Source organism: Pristiophorus japonicus, chromosome 4 (genome assembly GCF_044704955.1).
Source record: "Pristiophorus japonicus isolate sPriJap1 chromosome 4, sPriJap1.hap1, whole genome shotgun sequence".
Taxonomy (NCBI): domain Eukaryota; kingdom Metazoa; phylum Chordata; class Chondrichthyes; family Pristiophoridae; genus Pristiophorus; species Pristiophorus japonicus.
In genome coordinates this window covers 267639588-267663535 of record NC_091980.1, presented here as the reverse complement: position 1 = coordinate 267663535, position 23948 = coordinate 267639588, and the positions used below count along the sequence as shown (strand labels likewise).

The 23948-nt window shown below is 45.2% G+C and overlaps 1 protein-coding gene across 1 annotated transcript in view; it reads right to left on the bottom strand.

Annotated features, from left to right (window-relative positions):
- Positions 1-23948, bottom strand: part of LOC139262778 (tyrosine-protein phosphatase non-receptor type 21-like) — a 93274-nt gene that overhangs the window by 56259 nt on the left and 13067 nt on the right. The window contains exon 2 of the mRNA XM_070877929.1: positions 18016-18332. Within this exon, the coding sequence (XP_070734030.1) occupies positions 18016-18195 (180 nt within the window). The 5' untranslated portion in view covers positions 18196-18332. The remainder of the gene's footprint in view (positions 1-18015; positions 18333-23948) is intronic.

The following is a 23948-nucleotide window of genomic DNA, read 5'->3' as shown; positions in this document are numbered from 1 at the left end:
CTGAAGTGATGCCACGTGAGTAAAGCTTACACCATTGCGTGATGTAAAGTCAATAGATGCCACACCCACTCATATCCGAACAATCATATATGATAGATGATTTCTAAAATTGTCATAGAAATAATGATGGCCTAATGAAAATCATTGGAATGCAAATGTGTTGATGGTCATGAAATGTGATGTCTGCGATGATTTTGAGAGCAGTGGTGCTTTTGTCGTGCATATGCTGTGTGTAGCGCTGGATTCACCTTGTCACCCTAGCATCCCCTTCTCCTCTAATAATCCATTTGTGCTTTGCAGCTCAGCCAGCAAGCCAGCAGCGCATCCCAGGACTCGGCGGACGATCCTACATTTGGTGCTGTGGAGCTCCGATTCTCGCCCGTCAATCCGCTGGGTCTGTTCTCCATGGATGAGCGCGCGGACTTCGAGGTATCTGCATTGCCACGCTCCAGAACCCATTCCACCCCAAGGCCATCTAGTGGTCCTCCGGTCATTCCTGCCTCCACTCTGGAGGTACTGGCCCCAAGCACCTCGCCACAGGGCACTCCATTTGTCCCTAGGATGGCGCTGGCCCGGTGGAGGTCCTGTGGACACGGCAGGCCTGTTCCAAGAGCGCCACATGACAGCGGAGAGATGGTACAGTTGTCCAGAAGGACTGTAGACATTGGTGACCAGCTCATCGAAGCAATAGGGGGGCATATCCCGACAGCTGGCCACCATCTCCGGCACCATGACCGAATACATTCCGCGGATGGCGGAGTCCCTGGATGCGATAGCCAGGAACACTGCTGGCACAGGCCTCCCAGTGGTCCCCGAGTGTGGCACTCCACCCCTTAGGTTCCGCACCCCCGCTGCGAACGACAGATGAGAACAAGGGCCAAGATCCTACTTCTGCATCAGAGAATGTTGCCTCCTCAGCACCCTCCGCTCCCGTACCCGTCCAACCACCGCATCTGCCTTCATCTCCCCACAATGAGGCACCACCTGAGGAGCTCCTCGTCCAGGTGCCGTGGAGCAAGGAGAGGAAGGGATAGAGGTGGGGAGAAGAAGGGGAAGGGGGAAGGAAAGTGAGGTGCATGTCCGCAGGTGATAGCTGTGTTATATCTCCATCTGGGTGTATGCAATTTGTTGCAATATATGGGACTGGGGACCACGCTCCTGCTTTGCCTTTATATTCTGTGTTGCTGGACATGTTGAACATGTGATTTATGTCAATGGTGGAAAAAGTGGGGTGTGGGTGGGGGTTGGTGTTATTGCCTGTGATACTTATGATTTCAGACCAATGTTGGTATAAAATTTTTGTCATTAAACATAACCTTGTTGCACATTGTCTCAGATAGCTGCACTGTTACACAATGGTGATTCCTTAAATTGTATTTAACCCTTTCATCTTATCAATCAATGTAAACTTTAACTGGCACCAAGATGATGGGCACCATTGATGTCTGCGTTGTCACTCACATCAACGCTCTTTCAGGCAAATCATTCAGATATCAGCTCCTCACGCAAGAGTGGGATTTTAAAAATGCCAGCCACTCCGCTGGCATTCAGTCAGAACAGTTCCACTTTTTGTGGGCGTTTTTTTGGGCGAGCGATATTGTGGGCGATATGTGTGTGAGGTGGTGAAATTGACGCTTGGCGATCTGCTGGGCATTAGTTTCGGTAAATATGCTCTTCACGAGAAAAAAAAGTGGGCAGGCGATATTATTGAATCTCGGCGTTAATTCCGTGCAGAAAGTAACGCTGGGCGATATTATGGGCATTGATTTCACCCATTCTGCTGATTCCGCCCAAAAAAAGTGGACGACGGTAATATTTTTTCCCAGCATTAAGCACATGGGGAAAGTAACGCTTAGCAATAAGTTTCCTAAAAATGGGCGTTAGGTTTATCCAAATTTGACTTCAATCAGACTCAATATCTGTCCCAGCCCACAAGCTTGGTCAACAAAGGAAATGGGAGATAGTATAAAACTAAAAGAGCTTATACAAAGGGAAAGAACAGTAGAGATCCCGCGGACTAGATGAGATATAAAAGAATGGCATGGAATACAGGGCCCAAGTTTCCATATGATTTGCTCCTGATTTTTAGGAGCAACTGGTAGAGAACGGAGTATCTTAGAAATCGCAATTCTCCACATTTAAGTTTTCTGCAGTTCTAGTCATTTAGAACAGTTTCACTTTTGAACAGAATTTTTTTTTCCAAAAGGGGGCGTGTCCGAACACTGACGCCTGATTTGAAAGTTTCCACAGTGAAAACGTACTCCAAACTAACTTAGAATGGAGCAAGTGAAGATTTTTGTAGGCCTGAAAAAACCTTGTCTACACATTAAAAAATCAGGCGCAGGTTACAAATTAGGCGTCCGGAACGAGGTGGGGGGGAAGGGAAGTCATTAAATTCTACAATAAATCCTTAATACTTATACAAATATTATACAAATAATTCCAACCTGAATAAAAATTTATAAGCAAAGAAAAGATTAAATAAACTATGTTCCTACCTGTGTGAAAGTGCTTCAGGCAGGGAGAATGCTGCAGGAAGCCTCACAAGTTGAGGCAGCCGTTCCCGCGGGGGGGGGAAAAGGCAGTGAGGGCCCGACCGACCGACGGCAGCAGCCGTTCCCGCCGGCGGGGGGGGGAAAGGTTGCAGGAAGCCTCAGAAGTTGAGGCAGCCATCCCCGACGGCAAGGGGGGGGGGGGGGGGGGAGGTCCCCCTGCCGTCGGTCGGGCCCGTCGGGAAACGGCTGCCTCAACTTCTGAGGCTTCCTGCAGCCTTCTCACTGCTGCAAGAAGCCTCAGTGTTGATCATGGAAGGGCAATGTGCTTTTATTAAAAAATGATAAAAAATGAACAGCTGCAAAGAACTACAAAAATGGCCGAATGCCAATGTTTCCTTCACACTGCGCATGCGCGAACGCTCCAACGCGCATGCGCAGGGTTGCCGGCACGAAAAAAACTCATTTAAATGGTACCCGCCCCCTCCTACTTACAAAATCGGCGCGAGTGATAGGCTCCGCCTCCTGGGCGCCGCGCCAAGCTGACATCGAGCTGCAAAGCGCTCGAGAATAGCGCGTTTTTTTTCAGGCGCCGTTTTCGACGCGAAAAACGAGCGCCCAGCTCGGAGGGGCGCCTGTTTTGCCGCATGTGGAAACTTGGGGCCACAAAGTGGTAAGAGCCGCAAAAAGAGAAAATGAGAAAAAGCTTGCAAGGGATATCAAGGATGAAACTAAGGTTTTTTCAAATATATTAAGAGCAAGAGGGTAGTCAACATTTGAGTAGGTAACTAACGTGGTAGATAAGGGAGTGTCTATGGATATTATTTATATGGACTTCATAAGGCATTCAACAAGTTTCCACCCAAGAGACTTAACAAAAATGAGTGTGCATGGAATTGGAGGCAACCTATCAGCTTGGATAGGCAATTGGTTAGGAGGTAGGAGTCAAAGAACAGGGATAATGGGTGTGTACTCAAACTGGCATTCGTTTGCAGATACTGCACCATTTGCACATAAATAACAGCAAGTACCATTGTTATTGTTGCATTGTTATTTTGACAGAAAAATCTGGGCAATTGTAAAGTATCAGTAAGGCACCCTGTAACTCTGTGGCACAGTTTATTAGTGTATTTAGTGTTGACAAAAAGCACTTAAAGCATATTGGGCCTATAAGTTATAGTGAGGATAACTGAAGAACCAACATGCCTTAGGCACAGCTCACTTCTAGGGCTCAATTTTCCCCAATGCCGTTTTTTCGCGTATTTGAAGAGATACGCCAGTTTTGTTGGCCCCCGACTACTCCAAAAAAATAACTTGCAAGTTTCCCCGTTCTAATTTTTGAAATTAGCTTCGGCAGGGGGGAGGGGGGTGCAGCCTAATGTCTGCTCCGAAAAAACGATCACCCCGTCCATTATCTCCTTCTGCGCATGCGCGAAAAAAACGCTTTTTTACCTGACTGCTATGGGCGCACATGCCAGTACACCTCCCAGTCTGCATTCGGCCATTCTTAAAGAGCAATTGTGTGTGAGAACTTTCATTCTTAGTGGCAAAATCGAAGCTGCAATATGCTCAAGGACCAAAAATTTCTCACAGGACGAAGTGGAGGCACTAATTATTGCAATTGAGGCTAAATTTAGGAAGGATAGACAGAAAGGAAAAGGAGGCGGGGTGGCGTTGCTGGTTAAAGAGGAAATTAATGCAATAGTAAGGAGGGACATTAGCTTGGATGATGTGGAATCGGTATGGGTGGAGCTGCGGAATTCCAAAGGGCAGTTGTGTACAGACCACCAAACAATAGTAGTGAGGTTGGGGACAGCATCAAGCAAGAAATAAGGGATGTGTGCAATAAAGGTACAGCAGTTATCATGGGCGACTTTAATCTACATATTGATTGGGCTAACTAAATTGGTAGCAATGCGGTTCAGGAGGATTTCCTGGAGTGTATTAGGGATGGTTTTCGAGACCAGTATGTCGAGGAACCAACTAGAGAGCTGGCCATCCTAGACTGGGTGATGTGTAATGAGAAGGGATAATTAGCAATCTTGTTGTGCGAGGCCCCTTGGGGAAGAGTGACCATAATATGGTAGAATTCTTTATTAAGAGGGAGAGTGACATAGTTAATTCAAAAATTAAGGTCCTGAACTTAAGGAAAGGTAACTTCGACGGTATGAGGCGTGAATTGGCTAGAATAGACTGGCAAATGATACTTAAAGGGTTGACGGTGGCTAGGCAATGGCAAACATTTAAAGATCACATGGATGAACTTCAACAATTGTACATCCCTATCTGGAGTAAAAGTAAAACGGGGAATGTGGCTCAACCGTGGCTAACAAGGGAAATTAAGGATAGTGTTAAATCCAAGGAAGAGGCATATAGATTGGCCAGAAAAAGCAGCAAACCTGAGGACTGGGAGAAATTTAGAATTCAGCAGAGGAAGACTAAGGGTTTAATTAAGAGGGAGGAAAATAGAGTACAAGAGGAAGCTTGCCGGGAACATAAAAATTGACTGCAAAAGCTTCTATAGTATGTGAAGAGAAAAAGAATAGTGAAGACAAACGTAGATCCCTTGCAGTCGGATTCAGGAGAATTTATAATGGGGAACAAAGAAATGGCAGACCAATTGAACAAATACTTTGGTTCTGTCTTCACGAAGGAAGACACAAATAACCTTCCGGATGTACTAGGGGACCGAGGGTCTAGTGAGAAGGAGGAACTGAAGGATATCCTTATTAGGCGGGAAATTGTGTTAGGGAAATTGATGGGATTGAAGGCCGATAAATCCCCGGGGCCTGATAGTCTGCATCCCAGAGTGCTTAAGGAAGTGGCCCTAGAAATAGTGGATGCATTGGTGATCATATCGACTCTGGATCAGTTCCTATGGACTGGAGGGTAGCTAATGTAACACCACTTTTTAAAAAAGGAGGGAGAGAGAAAACGGGTAATTATAGACCAGTTAGCCTGACATCAGTAGTGGGGAAAATGTTGGAATCAATCATTAAGGATGAAATAGCAGTGCATTTGGAAAGCAGTGACAGGATCGGTCCAAGTCAGCATGGATTTATGAAAGGGAAATTATACTTGATGAATCTTCTGGAATTTTTTGAGGATGTAATTAGCAGAGTGGACAAGGGAGAACCAGTGGACGTGGTGTATTTCGACTTTCAAAAGGCTTTTGACAAGGCCCCACACAAGAGATTGGTGTGCAAAATCAAAGCACATGGTATTGGAGGTAATGTACTGACGTGGATAGAGAACTGGTTGGCAGACAGGAAGCAGAGAGTCAGGATAACAGGTCCTTTTCAGAATGGCAGGCAGTGACTAGTGGAGTGCTGCAGGGCTCAGTGCTGGGACCCCAGCTCTTTACAATATACATTAATGATTTAGATGAAGGAATTGAGTGTAATATCTCCAAGTTTGCAGACGACACTAAGCTGGGTGGCGGTGTGAGCTGTGAGGAGGACGCTAAGAGGCTGCAGGGTGACTTGGACAGGTTAGGTGAGTGGGCAAATGCATGGCAGATGCAGTATAATGTGGATAAATGTGAGGTTATCCATTTTGGAGGCAAAAACACGAAGGCAGATTATTATCTGAATGTCGGCAGATTAGGAAAAGGGGAGGTGCAACGAGACCTGGGTGTCATGGTTCATCAGTTATTGAAAGTTGGCTTGCAGGTACAGCAGGCGGTGAAGAAGGCAAATGGTATGTTGGCCTTCATAGCTAGGGGATTTGTGTATAGGAGCAGGGAGATCTTACTGCAGTTGTACAGGGTCTTGGTGAGACCTCACCTGGAATATTGTGTTCAGTTTTGGTCTCCTAATCTGAGGAAGGATGTTCTTGCTATTGAGGGAGTGCAGCTAAGGTTCACCAGACTGATTCCAGGGATGGCTGGACTGACATATGAGGAGAGACTGGATCAACTGCGCCTTTATACAGTGGAGTTTAGAAGGATGAGAGGGGATCTCATAGAAACGTATAAAATTCTGACGGGACTGGACAGGTTAGATGCGGGAAGAATGTTCCCGATGTTGGGGAAGTCCAGAACCAGGGGACACAGTCTCAGGATAAGGGGTAAGCCATTTAGGACTGAGATGAGGAGAAACTTCTTCACTCAGAGAGTTGTTAACCTGTGGAATTCCCTGCCGCAGAGAGTTGTTGATGCCAGTTCTTGGATATATTCAAGAGGGAGTTAGATATGGCCCTTACGGCTAAAGGGATCAAGGGGTATGGAGAGAAAGCTGGAAAGGGGTACTGAGGGAATGATCAACCATGATTTTATTGAATGGTGGTGCAGGCTCGAAGGGCCGAATGGCCTACTCCTGCACCTATTTTCTATGTAAATGGCATGAGCTAGACACCAGCAGAGGTCACATAAAAGTTTCACCAAAAGAAATGAAGAAACGTTGGAACCAACTTGCAGAAGATTACTGTGCAATAGTGACCACCCCGAGGTCTGGAGTGCAAAAAGTGGCAGGACCTTGGTCAAGTAGTTTGTGTAAGTAATATTTTCATTTATTCACTGGAATTGCAATTGTAAATGTGACCATCTGTATGTCTTACCCAGCGGAAAGACACCCTCTCTAAAAAGTTATATTTTCATCTTTGCAGAGGAAGGTGGCACACAACAAAGAGAGAACTTGAATAGGAGGAGGCCCGGCAAATCTGCACCCACTAACACACATGGAAGACAGGGTCGCTGCTTTGATGGGTCCTGACTGGAGAAAAGCAACCACCACTGCACAAGCTGGGCCCACACTCGAGGCAGAGGGTAAGTCCTGCAAATTCCACATTCTAGCTTTGCTAAAGGTCAAGTATTGTGCGGGCTAGCCATGCTTCGGTTCATGGGGATTTCTCCGTCAGCTACGCTTGGATTGATGCAATGTGCTATCATTCATCATGGTCCTTCAAATGAGCCTGCTGCCTGCGCTGTGTGAGCCTACTCATGCCACCCTACCCCCTGCTCTGTTGCTAACCGTTTGTCTGTTCTGTTATATTTTGCAGAACATGAGGCCAACCCCGACGAGGCTGAAGCCGATGCAGAAGATTCAGACGCGGATGAGCCTGAAGAGAACATCTTCCAATCCCACCTTCCAGACCAAGAGCATGGGGGTGAGGGGGAGGATGAAGCCCCATGTTGTACTCACTCTGGAGGAGGTGCGGGTGCTGCCCATTGAGGTACCAGCTCCTTTCCTGAGTGGTACGAGTATTGGGACATTCCATGATTTTGCACAGTCCGCGGCTGCGGGTCCCAGTGGGATGCAGCGAGTCACACCCAGGGTGAAGAGGGGAAGGAGAGCTCGACAGCGGTCTCCAGAGGTGCAGAATCGAACAAATGTGGTTTAGATGATGGCAATGAGTGCGGAGAGCATTGACCTTACGTGATCAATCCTGGACACCATCAGTGGGGTGGGTGATGAGGTATCGGGACTGTCAGGAGAAATAACACTCTCAGGTGAAATGGGAACACTGTCCGAGCACATGAGGGAGGGAATGTCGCAGGCAGCTGATGCACTGTCAGTGAACATGAGGGAGGGAATGTTGCAGATAGCTGATGCACTGTCAGTGAACATGAGGGAGGGAATGTTGCAGATAGTTGAGATACTGTCAGGGCACGAGGGACTATTATCTGAATGGTGACAGATTAGGAAAAGGAGAGGTGCAACGAGACCTGGGTGTCATGGTACATCAGTCATTGAAGGTTGGCAGGCAGGTACAGCAGGCGGTTAAGAAAGCAAATGGCATGTTGGCCTTCATAGCGAGGGGATTTGAGTACAGGGGCAGGGAGGTGTTGCTACAGTTGTACAGGGCCTTGGTGAGGCCACACCTGGAGTATTGTGTGCAGTTTTGGTCTCCTAACTTGAGGAAGGACATTCTTGCTATTGAGGGAGTGCAGCGAAGATTCACCAGACTGATTCCCGGGATGGTGGGACTGACCTATCAAGAAAGACTGGATCAACTGGGCTTGTATTCACTGGAGTTCAGAAGAATGAGAGGGGACCTCATAGAAACGTTTAAAATTCTGACGGGTTTAGACAGGTTAGATGCAGGAAGAGTGTTCCCAATGTTGGGGGAAGTCCAGAACCAGGGGTCACAGTCTAAGGATAAGGGGTAAGCCATTTAGGACCGAGATGAGGAGAAACTTCTTCACCCAGAGAGTGGTGAACCTGTGGAATTCTCTACCACAGAAAGTTGTTGAGGCCAATTCGCTAAATATATTCAAAAAGGAGTTAGATGAAGTCCTTACTACTAGGGGGATCAAGGGGTATGGCGAGAAAGCAGGAATGGGGTACTGAAGTTGCATGTTCAGCCATGAACTCATTGAATGGCGGTGCAGGCTAGAAGGGCCGAATGGCCTACTCCTGCACCTATTATCTATGTTTCTATGTCGGAGTTAGCTGCTGCAATAAGGGAACACGCCCAGACCCTGCGGTCATTGACGGAATCAATTGCCACTCCCATTTCAATCCCCAGACCAGCCTCTGAAGAGCCCCGAGCTTGGGCCTTCCACATTACAGCCTGCCCACGCCCCACCCGCCCCACCCGCACCCCGCAATCAAGAAGTGCGCATTACCCGAGATGCTCGAAAGAATAAGCATGGTACCAACCCGAGAAACGCTGCACCATCGCCTGCGAGCAGGGGTGAAGTCACCAAGGCCAAGCACAGCGGGCGGTCTTACAATAAGGTGGAGGAGAGATGGGTGCAGCCTTTCTTTGCTGCTGCTGCTGTTGTTGTTGCAGTTATTACTGTTGTAACTGTTCTCAAATTAAAAGTTTTTTTGCAAGTGATGTAAATTTACAAGTTTAAAAGTTTGTAAGTGATCTTAACTGAAAACTTTAGTTTGATACAAGAATATTTTTTATTAAAGTTAAGTTAAGTACAAACAAGTGTTAAACTTTTGAATAAAATATATTTTTAATTATAACTGAATCTTTTCCATTATTTGTTCCATTATTAACACAACTTTTTGAACTAAAGAAGTATCATTTCCATTATTTGTTCCATTAACACAACACATTATAGAACAGATTCAAACAGTAAACGTGGTCCATTTGGAATAGTTGCTGCTGAGTTGGCGCAAGGCTTGAACAATCGTTAAAGGAGCACGACAGCTCGCCCTCCTCGACCGTCGTACTCCGGGTTCAGGTAGTTGCATGGCTTCCTCCTCTTCATCTGCACATTCCTCCTCATCATCAGCTGCTTTCACCTCAGGTGGGTCTTCTACTACCAGCTGCTGCTGCCTCATGATGGCTAAATTATGCAGCATACAGCACTATGATGATGATGACACAACAGTGAACTGACCGACAATCTCAGGGGAGTATTGCAAGTAGCCTCAAGAATGGTCCATCGGAAACTCTGCTTCAAGATGCCGATGGTCCTCTCTATTATGCTGCGTGTCGCAATGTGCGACATGTTGTATTCCTGGTCAGCTTCCATCCGGGTTACGTGTGGGGGCGTCATGAGCTAGGTGGCGAGGCCGTACTCTTTGTCTCTCAGCAGCCAGCTTTGCCCTTCTGGCTGCTGCTGAAACATGGCAGATATAGCACTCTCGTGTAGGATGAGCACATCAGGGTGCTCCCAGGATATCTCGCATCAACTGCCATGATACGATGCATGTCGTCACAGACGAGCTGCACATTCACGGAGCGATGTGGGTACAATCAATACAGCCCTGTACCTTTGGGAAGCCAGCAATCCTGGAGAAGCTCACAGCCCTGTCACACATTGCCTGGGCAGTCATGGGGAACTTTATGTCATCATTCCTCCAAGCATATAGTGCAGAAGACACCTGCCGAATGTAGATATGCGTTGCATGTTGAGAAATGGAACACACATCCGCAGTTGTGGCCTGGAATGATCCAGATGCATAAAATGAAAGTGCAGCTGTAACCTTTACTTCAACTGACAAAGCAGTCCCCCTGACGCTTCTAGGGTGCAGGTCTGCTTTTACGAACTCTCAGATCTCGGTTACAACTTCTCTGCAGAAATGCAGCCTTCTCACACAGTCTGCCTCACTCAGGTGCAGGAATGAATGCCTGAATCAATATACCCGACGTGGGTAAGGCCTCCTGCCCATCATCTTACGTGCTCCGAGATATCTTATGCGATGATGTCTAATCAATCTTCTCCTCCGCAGCATCAGCATCAGCATGCAGAAGGCTTGCACGAGGTATGGTATTGTCAATATTGCCCCCATAATTAAATTGTAGCTTTGCAAGAAGCTCAAAACAGCAGGACAAAGGACGTAAACCTTCTTTCCTCTCTCTCCCCAAGGTCGACGCCCTAGCATGGACCACACCCTAATCTGCACATGCGTAATAGGCTTGCTTAGAACAGGAAGCTAGGCATTCACTGAAGACATTTGGGGCAACGAAGTCGAATGCAATTCTTTAATTTTTGATTTGTTTCAAAGTACCACCCGACCACCGACTGAACATCTCCTCACTGGGCTAGAGGTCAGATGGCAGAATCACTTCCTCGCCTGGACGTAGGGGCTCGGCATCCACCCCCCCTGGGCTTCTTTTGAAGCTGCTGTATGTCTACGGGTTCTCATCCCTTCAGTTCGGCTTCCTCCCCCACCCCCCACCTCCCCTCCGGGCTTAGAACGTAAGAAATAGGAGCAGGAGGAGCCATACTGCCAGTCAAGCCTGCTCCGCCATTTAATACAATCATGGCTGATCTGATCATGGACTCAGGTCCACTTCCCTGCCCGATCCCCATAACCCTTCCCTTTTCAGTTAAGAAACTGTCTATCTCTGTCTTGAATTTATTCAATGTCCCAGCTTCCACAGCTCTCCGAGGCAGCAAATTCCCCAGATTTACAACCCACCGAGAGAAGATGTTCCTCCTCATCTCAGTTTTAAATGGGCGGTCCCTTATTCTAAGATTATGCCCCCTAGTTTTATTTTCCTCATCAGTGGAAACATCCTATCTACATCCACCTTGTCATGCCCCCTCATAATCCTATACGTTTCGATAAGATCACCTCTCATTCTTCTGAATTCCAATGAGTAGAGGCCCAACCTACTCAACCTTTCCTCATAAGTCAACCCCCTCATTTCCGGAATCAACCTAGTGAACCTTCTCTGAACTGCCTCCAAAGCATGTATATCCTTTCGTAAATATGGAAACCAAAACTGCACACAGTATTCCAGGTGTGGCTTCACCAATACCTTATATAGCTGTAGCAAGACTTCCCTGCTTTTATACTCCATCCCTTTGCAATAAAGGCCAAGATTCCATTGGCCTTCCTGATCACTTGCTGTACCTGCATACTATCCTTTTGTGTTTCATGCACCAGGACCCCCAGGTCCCGCAGCACTTTGCAATTTTTCTCCATATATATAATAACTTGCTCTTTGATTTTTGTTTCTCCCAAAGTGCATGACCTCACACTTTCCAGCACTATACTCCATCTGCCAAATTTTAGCCCACTCACTTAGCCTGTCTATGTCCTTTTGCAGATTTTGTGTGTCCTCCTCACACATTGCTTTTCCTCCCATCTTTGTATTGTCAGCAAACTTGGCTACGTTATACTCAGTCCCTTCTTCCAAGTCGTTAAAATAGATTGTAAATAGCTGGGGTCGCAGCACTGATCCCTGCGGCACCCTACTAGTTACTGATTGCCAACCCGAGAATGAACCATTTATCCCGACTCTCTGTTTTTTGTTAGTTAGCCAATCCTCTATCCATGCTAATATATTACCCCCAACCCCGTGAACTTTTATCTTGTGCAGTAACCTTTTATGTGGCACCTTGACAAATGCCTTCTGGAAGTCCAAATACACCACATCCACTGGTTCCCCTTTATCCACCCTGTTCATTACATCCTCAAAAGAATTCTAGAAAATTTGTCAAACATGACTTCCCCTTCATAAATCCATGCTGACTCTGCCTGACTGAATTATGCTTTTCCAAATGTCCTGCTACTGCTTCTTTAATAATGGACTCCAACATTTTCCCAACCACAGTTGTTAGGCTAACTGGTCTATAGTTTCCTGCTTTTTGTCTGCCTCCTTTTTCAAATAGATGCGTTATATTTGCAGTTTTCCAATCTGCTGGGACCTACCCAGAATCCAGGGAATTTTGTAAATTACAACCAATGCATCCACTATCCCTGCTGCTACTTCTCTTAAGACCCTAGGATGCAAGCCATCAGGTCCAGGGGATTTATCCACCTTTAGTCCCATTATCTTACTGAGTACCACCTCCTTACTGATCGTGATTGTGTTAAGTTCCTCCCCCCCATAGCCCCTTGACTATCCAGTGTTGGGATATTTTTAGTGTCCTCTACCGTAAAGACTGATACAAAATATTTGTTCAGAGTTTCTGCCATCTCCATGTTCCCCATCACTAATTTCCCGGTCTCATCCTCTAAGGGACCAACATTTACTTTAGCCACTCTTTTCCTTTTCATATACCTGCAGAAATTCTTGCTATCTGTTTTTATATTTTGTTCTTTTGAAGCTGCTGTATAGTCTAAGGGTTCTCATCCCTTCAATTCGGCTTCCACTCCCACCTCCCCAGGGCTTCTTTTGAAGCCGAGCCCCGAGCCCCTCTGCCCGGGCGAGGGAGCGATTCTGCCCGCTGACACTACAACCCTCGAGCCCAGTGAAGAGACATTCGGTGGTGGTGTGGTACTTTGAAAAAAATCAAAAATTAAAGAATTGCATTAGACTTCCATTTTCTCCCTTTTGACTTTTAAAAAATTAATCTTCATGATACATATTCTGTGTCTTCTTGACTCCCTCCAAAACTTCGCCTAAAAACAATGGCGTCTTTCTGCACCGATTTTTTAATGTGCGCAGGTTTTTCTTAAGTGCCCAGAAGGTTTTTTGGGAGTGGTCACATACACCTCCCTAGGAAAAATGCAAATTGGTCAAACTTGCTTAAATGTGAAAAACTGGCGCAGACATCAGGTTACGCCCCCAAGACGCAAAAAAATACCAACCTAAAAAAATCGTACCTAACTGCCGCAGAAACTTTGGGGAAACTGGGATATTCGAATTTACGCAAATAAAAGCGGTGCACACCAAAAAATCGGTGCAGATAACTGGGAAAATCGAGCCCCTAGTCTGTTTCTTTGCATCTTTCCATTCTTTTGAAGCAAAGCAACATAATTAAATCATTTCCCCATATTTAAAAAAAAATACATAAATAAATCAAATAAATCCATTGGCTTCCAAATATTCAGGATGTTCAAAGCATCAGCAGATACTTTGACCCATACACTAGAAAAAATATTTAAGCTCTCTTAAACACCACTTAAAGCCTTTTATAGAAACTTGCGAAGGCAAGTTAAGGGGATATCCTCTGTGGATCTCAGTCGGTTTTTCACTGCAGAGTCCACAGGCTAACATATATGAGCATGACTAGATGAACTAGTGACCAAACAAGTGGGTCAGCCTCTTATTTTACAATAACATGGAGTTCTGTTGAACTCCTAGGATGAAGGACAGCAGAAGATGTTGACAAGCATAGCAAATACAATTTTTTGATTTGACTTAACTGGACACTCCATTCTGTTAAAAGAGCAATTCACTGCAAGATGTCCATACCTACATAGGTTTCTGTTTTCTGTCCTGAACAAAATTAGTGCAGGTTCATCATGTTAGCCTCAGGTAAGCAACATGTCACAGATGATTTAAAATAAAGAATCCATTGTAATTATTAAAAGTAACTAGGCTAGCAGTATAGACCATTAGAACACCATGATGCCACAAAATTTGGAACTTTTGGCCTGTTGTCCACAATTGCCCCAAGCCTGAGTTCCACACCTTTACTGCCTCGTTGTGAAGCTGCAGAGGTGAAACCAAGAAAATTATGGATGGGATTTTCTCATGCATCTCCTGGGGCAAGACTCTTGACTACAGATGATGCATTACAAGTAGTGACACAACTGAGGAAAGGGTTAAAAGTGATTGAAGGGAACATTATGAATATAAAGGGGAGGGGTCAAAACTAAAAATCATGGTTTAAAAACTAGTATTAAAACATTTCATCTAAACGCACGCAGCATTCGAAATAAATTAAATGAGTTGACGGCACAAATCATTACAAATGGGTATGATTTGGTGGCCATTACAGAAACATGGTTGCAGGGTGGCCAAGACTGGGAATTAAACATACAGGGGTATCTGACAATTCGGAAAGATAGACAAGAAGGGAAAGGAGGTGAGGTAGCTCTGTTAATAAAGGATGATATCAGGGCAGTTGTGAGAGACGATATTGGTTCGAATGAACAAAATGTTGAATCATTGTGGGTGGAGATTAGAGATAGTAAGGGGAAAAAGTCACTGGTGGGCGTAGTTTATAGGCCCCCAAATAATAACTTCACGGTGGGGCAGACAATAATCAAGGGAATAATAGAGGCATGTGAAAAAGGAACGGCAATAATCATGGGGGTTTTTAACCAACATATCAATTGGTCAAATCAAATCGCACAGAGTAGCCTGGAGGAGGAATTCATAGAATGCATATGGGATTGTTTCTTAGAACAGTATGTTACAGAACCTACAAGGGAGCAAGCTATCTTAGATCTGGTCCTGTGTAATGAGACAGGAATAATAAACGATCTACTAGTAAAAGATCCTCTCAGAATGAGTGATCACAGTATGGTTGAATTTGTAATAGAGTGAGGATGAGGAAGTAGTGTCTCAAACGAGCGTACTATGCTTAAACAAAGGGGACTACAGTGGGATGAGGGCAGAGTTGGCTAAAGTAGACTGGGAATACAGACTAAACGGTGGCACAATTGAGGAACAGTGGAGGACTTTGAAGGAGCTTTTTCATAGTGCTCAACAAAAATATATTCCAGTGAAAAAGAAGGGCGGTAAGAGAAGGGATAACCAGCCGTGGATAACCAAGGAAATAAATCAGAGTATCAAATTAAAAACCAATGTGTATAAGGTGGCCAAGGTTAGTGGGAAACTAGAAGATTGGGAAAATTTTAAACGACAGCAAAGAATGACTAAGAAAGCAATAAAGAAAGGAAAGATAGATTACGAAAGTAAACTTGCAAAAAACATAAAAACAGATAGTAAAAGCTTTTACCGATATATAAAACGGAAGAGAGTGACGAAAGTAAAAGTAGATGATGAGAAGGGGGATTTAATAATGGGAAATATGGAAATGGCTGAGACCTTAAACAATTATTTTGCTTCGGTCTTCACAGTGGAAGATACAAAAACCATGCCAAAAATTGCTGGTCACGGGAATGTGGGAAGGGAGGATCTTGAGACAATCACTATCACTAGGGAGGTAGTGCTGGAAAGGCTAATGGGACTCAAGGTAGACAAGTCCCCTGGACCTGATGAAATGCATCCCAGGGTATTAGAAGAGATGGCGGAAGTTATAGCAGATGCATTCGTTATAATCTACCAAAATTCTCTGGACTCTGGAGAGGGACCAGCGGATTGGAAAGCAGCTAATGTAACGCCTCTGTTTAAAAAAAGGGGGCAGACAAAAGGCAGGTAACTATAGGCCGGTTAGTTTAACATCTGTAGTGGGGAAAATGCTTGAGGCTATCATTAAGGAAGAAATAGCGGGACATCTAGATAGGAATAGTGCAATCAAGCAGACGCAACATGGATTCATGAAGGAGAAATCATGTTTAACTCATTTACTGGAATTCTTTGAGGATATAACGAGCATGGTGGATAGAGGTATACCGATGGATGTGGTGTATTTAGATTTCCAAAAGGCTTTCGATAAGGTGCCACACAAAAGGTTACTGCAGAAGATAAAGATACGCGGAGTCAGAGGAAATGTATTAGCATGGATAGAGAATTGGCTGGCTAACAGAAAGCAGAGTCGGGATAAATGGGTCCTTTTCGGTTTGGAAATCGGTGGTTAGTGGTGTGCCATAGGGATCGGTGCTGGGACCACAACTGTTTACAATATACATAGATGACCTGGAAGAGGGGACAGAGTGTAGTGTAACAAAATTTGCAGATGACACAAAGATTAGTGGGAAAGCGGGTTGTGTAGAGGACACAGAGAGGCTGAAAAGAGATTTAGATAGGTTAAGCGAATGGGCTAAGGTTTGGCAGATGGAATACAATGTTGGAAAATGTGAGGTCATCCACCTTGGGAAAAAAAAACAGTAAAAGGGAATATTATTTGAATGGGGAGAAATTACAACATGCTGCGGTGCAGAGGGACCTGGGGGTCCTTGTGCATGAAACTCTTTTGAGTTTACCTGCGAAAACATAAAACATTAAACGGTGCCACCCGACCTGGGTGACACTCCAGACATTTACAAGGCCCTTTTTTTTTTTTCCCCCCTTTTTTTTGTTTTTTTTTGTGTTTTTCTTTTTTTGGTTTTTTTTTTGGGCACTAAAATCACAATTTTCCCCAGTGCCCCCTATAAAAGGGAAGGGGGACACTAAAAGCACCGGCAATTAAAACAAATTAAACTTAAAAACGTAAAATCAAATTAAAATTTGGTTGCCGGGCGTGATGATGCACTCCAGTCCCTCCGGTGCCCACCTCTCGCGGAAGGCCGCGAGCGTACCGGTGGACACCGCGTGCTCCATCTCCAAGGACACCCTGGACCGGATGTAAGAGCGGAAGAGAGGCAGTCCTTGTGCATGAATCCCAAAAAAGTTAGTTTGCAGGTGCAGCAGGTAATCAGGAAGGCGAATGGAATGTTGGCCTTCATTGCGAGAGGGATGGAATACAAAAGCAGGGAGGTCCTGCTGCAACTGTCCAGGGTATTGGTGAGGCTGCACCTGGAGTACTGCGTGCAGTTTTGGTCACCTTACTTAAGGAAGGATATACTAGCCTTGGAGGGGGTACAGAGACGATTCACTAGACTGATTCCGGAGATGAGGGGGTTACCTTATGATGATAGATTGAGTAGACTGGGTCTTTACTCGTTGGAGTTCAGAAGATTGAGGGGTGATCTTATAGAAACATTTAACATAATGAAAGGGATAGACAAGATAGAGGCAGAGAGGTTGTTTCCACTGGTCGGGGAGATTAGAACTAGGGGGCACTGCCTCAAAATACGGGGGAGACAATTTAAAACCGAGTTGAGAAGGAATTTCTTCTCCCAGAGGGTTGTGAATCTGTGGAATTCTCTGCCCAAGGAAGCAGTTGAGGCTAGCTCATTGAATGTATTCAAATCACAGATAGATAGATTTTTAATCAATAAGGGAATTAAGGGTTATGGGGAGCGGGCGGGTAAGTGGAGCCGAGTCCACGGCCAGATCAGCCATGATCTTTTTGAATGGCGGAGCAGGCTTGAAGAGCTAGATGGCCTACTCCTGTTCCTAATTCTTATGTTCTTATGTTCTTCATAAGATAATGAAGGGCCAACTGCACTCAAAAATCAGCCAAATGTTCCATTTTTATATTTTGCTATATAACACTGGGCAGCAAAATACAAGGTTGAACATTGTCTACCAAGAATGCAACACTGACCATTATTCTTTGCCAAAGTCCCAACAACAAGCCTGGCATTAATGAGCTCAATGAAAATGCTATACTGATTGTTTTTGCTCTGTAAATAAGATGCCTCACCTCTCTCAGCTCTAATCTCTGTGCAACAGCTTCCAAGCATTCTTGACCTGTGCTTTCAACAGAAAGGGTGAATTCCAGAAATCCATTATCCAGCAGCTGGATCCGTACAACCAAACAGCTCTTACTTGAGACGGTATATCTTCGTGTTCTTTTTAATTTTATCCCAAAAGGTAATGGCATGGCAAAATAAAGTTAAATTAAATTTCTTGTACTTTTTGCCTCACTCTGCTTGTCAATTTGATTTCTACTGTACATGCAGAAGTCATCCGGCAGCTAATAACAGAAGATTTATCCACTTGCATCTGGAAAGCATTGCCCTGCAAAACAAAAAGTAATGGATGATTATCTACAAATACAGTCTTCCTCATTCCTTCAAGGAAATACTATTTCAAATACAAACGAGATAAGCCGCTAACTTTATAGGAGAAACGTTATCCCTTTGAAGAACTTTCGCACCTGGTGAGAATTAAAAATACTAGACTTACTTTACAGACAGGAAAATCACTCTTGGCAAAGATCTGTGCTGTGCAATGTTTAAATTTTCTAAAATCCAAACTTCACACATGTTCAGTTAGCATCCAGGCCATGAGACTGCATCTAATCTTAAGAAAATAAATGCAACTTCACCTTTGCGCTAGAACTACTAACTTTGCTTTTTCTGTGAATTTTAACATTTCAATGTGATCTAATAAAGGCAAAAGGTGGCAATAACCATCCCATTTGATTTCTTGCAATATAGCTGATTTTATATTATTCTTGTAATCCCGATTCTGGGTGACCATTAATGCTATTAAATATGTTTTCCAGTGGCAGGCACACAGACCCAGGTAAAACTCTAATTATCAACAATTATCCAATAAGAACAACATTTAACCAAACATACATAATATGTGCAGAATATTCAGAAACAACTTTTTCTTATGTTTGAAATGTAGTGTATACTGCAAGTCAGTTCTGAAAAATATGTTGCACAGATGTTTCATCCACACTCGTTGTGAGGATGCAGGTGTTCCACTGCAGTGGAGCTTGAATCAACTTTCAGCTAGCCGTGACAGTCAGTGTTCTCGCTCAGGCCAACAGCCACAGCATTGAAGCACTGACCACGTTGGGCGGGCCACATCGGCAGCATGCCTGACATGAGACTCCCTAAGCAAGCGCTCTACTCGGAGCTCCGACACAGCAAGCTAGTCCCAGGTGGGCAGAGGAAACGTTTCAAGGACACCCTTAAAGCCTCCTTGATACAGTGCAACATCCCCACCTGAGAATCCCTGGCCAAAAACCGCTCTAAGTGGAGGAAGAGCATCCGGGAGGGCACTGAGCACCTCGAGTCTCATCGCCAAGAGCATGCGGAAATTAAGTGCAGACAGCAGAAGGAGCGTGCAGCAAACCAGACTCCCCACCCACCCTTTCCTTCAACCACTGTCTGCCCCACCTGTGACAGAGACTGTAATTCCCACATTGGACTGTACAGCCACCTGAGAACTCACTTTTAGAGTGGAAGCAAGTCTTCCTCGATTTCGAGGGACTGCCTATGATAATGATGATGAGCCGTGACAGTTACACTAGTCTGTGGGCTACAGGGAAGATTCGTTCCTTAGCGGGTAGGCTCAGATCTGCAGGAACTATGAGGCCTGGCATGTTCTCTCAGTTTTTCTGGGCACAATCCAGAAAGCAAGAATGAGGGTTCAAGCCCAAAAATGTGCACTCTTATGGTCCAGCCCCTTCAGCATTCATTCTCCTAGAAGCGATGGAATTTATGGACCAAGTATGAAGCACGATCCCGAGTTGACCCTCGCACATTCTGCTGCAGATGGTGATTCACCCCATTACGCTTTTATCTGGTGGCGTAGGTCTTCATCCCAGTCTTCAAAGCATTTGTGTTGTCCTTTGACCTGGTAGCAAACATGGCACAATGGGGTTTGTAGGGATTTGTCAGGTAGTTACAGGGGGATGGAGGGAGCAGTCTGCTCATGGAGTTTGGAGCACACTTGGTTCTTGGGAGAAATGTTTAACTTGGAGAGAGAGGAACAGGTCATACTAGGGGACGCTAGAATTTGTTGCCAGTTGGGAAAACAGCATAATCTGGCCTGCTAAGGAGTTGACCTAGTCTGATGATGCATTGATTATGCCAGGTTCAGAACCCACCCATGGGAGCTTTCCATTACACCAGATTGGGAAAAGAACTGATAAGCCCTTCAGTGTGCCAGTGCAGCCTTTGGTCGCCTGAGGAAGAGGGTGTTGAAGACCAGGACCACAAACCTGGCTCTAAGCTCATGGTCTACAGAGCAGTAGTGATACCCACCCTCCTATATGCTTCAGAGACATGGACTATGTACAACAGGCATCTCAAAGCACTAGAGAAGTACCACCAACCCCCGCAAGATCCTGCAAATCCATTGGCAGGATAGGCGCACCACCGTCAGCGTTCTTGCTCAGGCCAACATCCCCTGCTTCGACGCACTGACCATGCTCGATCAGCTCCGATGGGCCACATTGTCCGCATGCCCAATACTAGACTCCCAAAACAAGTGCTCTACTCAGAGCTCCGATACGGCAAGCGAGCCCAAGGTGGGCAGAGGCAACGCTTCAAGGACACCCTCAAAGCCTCCTTGAAAAAGTGCAACATCCCCAGACACCTGGGAATCCCTGGCCCAAGACCACTCAAAGTGGAGGAGAAGCATACGGGAAGGCACTGAACACCTCGAGTCTCTTCGCCGGGACCTTGCGGAAGTCAAGAGCAAACAGCAGAAGGAGCGCATGACAACCCAAGTACCCCACCCACCCATCCCTCCAACCACGGTTTGCCCCACCTGTGACAGAGACTGTAGGTCACGCATTGGACTCAGTCACCTGAGAACTCATATTAGTGTGGAAGTAAGTCATTCTCGACTCCGAGGGACTGCCTAAGAGGAGAAATATAAGTCCTGATGAACTTTGAAAAAGAGATGCAGACATCTTTCCAGGTAGCTACTATTATTACTGGATGCTTTTGCTTTTTGGGTCTCAGAATATTAGTTTGTATAAGGATTGTATAAGCCCATCACTTCCAACAGTTTATTTTACATAGCTAAGTAGCCTCCAGCCTCCATGGGCCCCAAGGTTGGAGAGACGAGCAGCATATTCCAAAAAACATAATGGTCTCTCTCCCAACCCCCGATCTTCTATCACTGAATGTCACCAGCAACCCCAATGGAAGCTTTAGCTGCCAAACCCAAATTTCCTCATGTTGGCCTCTGCTCCCACTAATCAGTTTTAGAACAGCAGTCTTTATGGTCTAATGATAGCTGCGTTACCTCAGGATATCACATTCTCAAATATATGGAAGGAACTGCCCTTGCTCCAAGTCATCGCGCTGGCGAAATGAGGACCTCACTTTGGCCCGATACTAATTCTAACCCCCTCTCCCAACACACCCCCTTCTCTTTGGCCTAGCTGCCTGCCTCTGGCTGGTCACCACCCCACCACCTGTTCACTGGTTGACATCCTTTCTAGGCCCCACCGCCCCTTGGGCCCCTCTGCCTCTGACAGTCATTTTGGAGCCTGGAACCCCTACCCCACTGATGGAATTTTCTGGCCCCTGCCCATTGAAAGATTTTCTCCGCTGCTTTCCTTTATCCCCTTCACCCATGTTCACTTCCATCCTCCTCTTCTCCCTCTTTACTAATTCTCCTCTTCCCCTCCCTCAACCTACCCACCCCCACTACCATTGTCCCCTCACTTCGACCTGTCTTACGCCTCCTGCCTGTCCGAGAGCAGGAGGACCAGGAAGAAAGTGACAGGTTATGACTCAGATGGTGCCCATGGTGATGTCATCAAGGTGGACTAAGTATTTTTGGAGAGCAGTGATTTATGCAGACAAACAGCTGTTTATTGCTCGTGCAATCCCATTCTTGGGTGACGAGCAATGCAACAGGAGATGTACTAGTATCATATATATTTTGGATTATTGGATTTAACAAAAGATACATTAAACAGTGAATGTATTTCAATTTAACATGAAAAAATTTTAAAAAGAACCAAGGCATTTACTATGTATATCAGAATAGCACTAACAGACATTGTGGGCTACATTTGGATTGTAACAGAGTTAAGTTACTCAGATGACCAATATCAAATGATCAAAATATTTAAGATACTAGTACATCTCCTATGGCATTGCTTGTTGTCCATGGAGCACAGGTCTGGAAGTAGCAAGGCAGGGTTGCGTCAGGGTGGGAGTGACTGGCAGGCAAAGGCAGAAGCTTGTCAGAGAACAGGAGGACCAAGAAGAAAGTGGCAGGTTATGGCTCAGTTGGTGCCGATGGTGATGGGGTCAAAAAGGTGTACATATGCAAGCAAAACAGCTGTAGATGCAAGTTTCTCTAGGCTTCCTGGACCAGCTGCGGATTTGGAAACAGATAAATGTAATGGTCTGTAATTTGCGGCCAGCAGCGAAGCGACGCCAATTGCCGCTGTCTTCGAAGAAAGCTTCCCACAGAGATTTTGCGAGAACTTTCTTCCTTGATGTGAAATTGATTATAGTGCTGTTGAAAGGGGAACTTCAGCGCAGAGCAGCAGTGAGGTCATCAAGCTGTCTAAGCAGCCAATCACACTGAAGAATTCTCAGACAGCAAACCAAGAAATAAAGAGCACTAAAAAATGTTAGAGAGCTAAATAAAGATTGGGACATACACACAAGTTAAAGGTAGAAGCTAAAATATCATGAACAAACTTTAAATTTTTATCATAATGGAGAAATTTGGCATTTCACAAATATACAATTAGTTTTTCAGGACAAGAACAGTTGTTTAGCAGTCAATATGCTGTGAAAATCCCAGTTACATCTACTTCAACAAGGCTAACCATTTAATTGGGTGTTTAACAGCGATATTAGCACAGAAAAGCTTAAGTTTTCGTTAGTTCTACTGATTTCACTGACTGCCGGCTGTGGGGAAAGGGGAGGGTCCAAACGCAGCCTGTGGCGGAGCAGTGAATGACTGACCGCAACTTCAGGATTGTGGCATTTAGCTGCACATTCGCTAAATCCTGAAGTTATGGTCAGTTTCAGAGGGGTAATGACCGTGAACGCTGACGGTTTGCCATCATTACCACTGCAAAATCCAGGCCATAAGAAACAGGAACAGGAGTAGGCCATACGGCCCCTCGAGCCTGCTCTGCCATTCAATAAGATCATGGCTGATCTGATCATGGACTCAGCTCCACTTCCCCACCTGCTCTCCATAACCCCTTATCCCCTTATCGTTTAAGAAACTGTCTATTTCTGTCTTAAATTTATTCAATGTCCCAGCTTCCACAGCTCTCTGAGGCAGCAAATTCCACAGTTTTACAACCCTCAGAGAAGAAATTTCTCCTCATCTCTGTTTTAAATGGGTGGCCCCTTATTCTAAGATCATGCCCCCTAGTTCTAGTCTCCCCCATCAGTGGAAACATCCTCTCTGCATTCACCTTGTCAAGCCACCTCGTAATCTTATACGTTTCGATAAGATCACCTCTCATTCTTCTGAATTCCAATGAGTAGAGGCCCAACCTACTCAACCTTTCCTCATCAGTCAACCCCCTCATCCCCAGAATCAACCTAGTGAACCTTCTCTGAACTGCCTCCAAAGTATATCCTTTCGTAAATATGGAAACCAAAACTGTACGCAGTATTCCACATATGGATAACCAATACCTTGTATAGCTGTAGCAAGACTTCAGGCTTTTATCCTCCATCCCCTTTGCAATAACGGATATCATTGGCCTTCCTGATCACTTGCTGTACCTGCATACTATCCTTTTGTGTTTCATGCACAAGTACCCCCAGGTCCCGCTGTACTGCAGCACATTGCAATCGTTCTCCATTTAAATAATAACTTGATTTTTTCTGCCAAAGTGCATGACCTCATACTTTCCAACATAATACCCCATCTGTCAAATTTTTGCCCACTCACTCA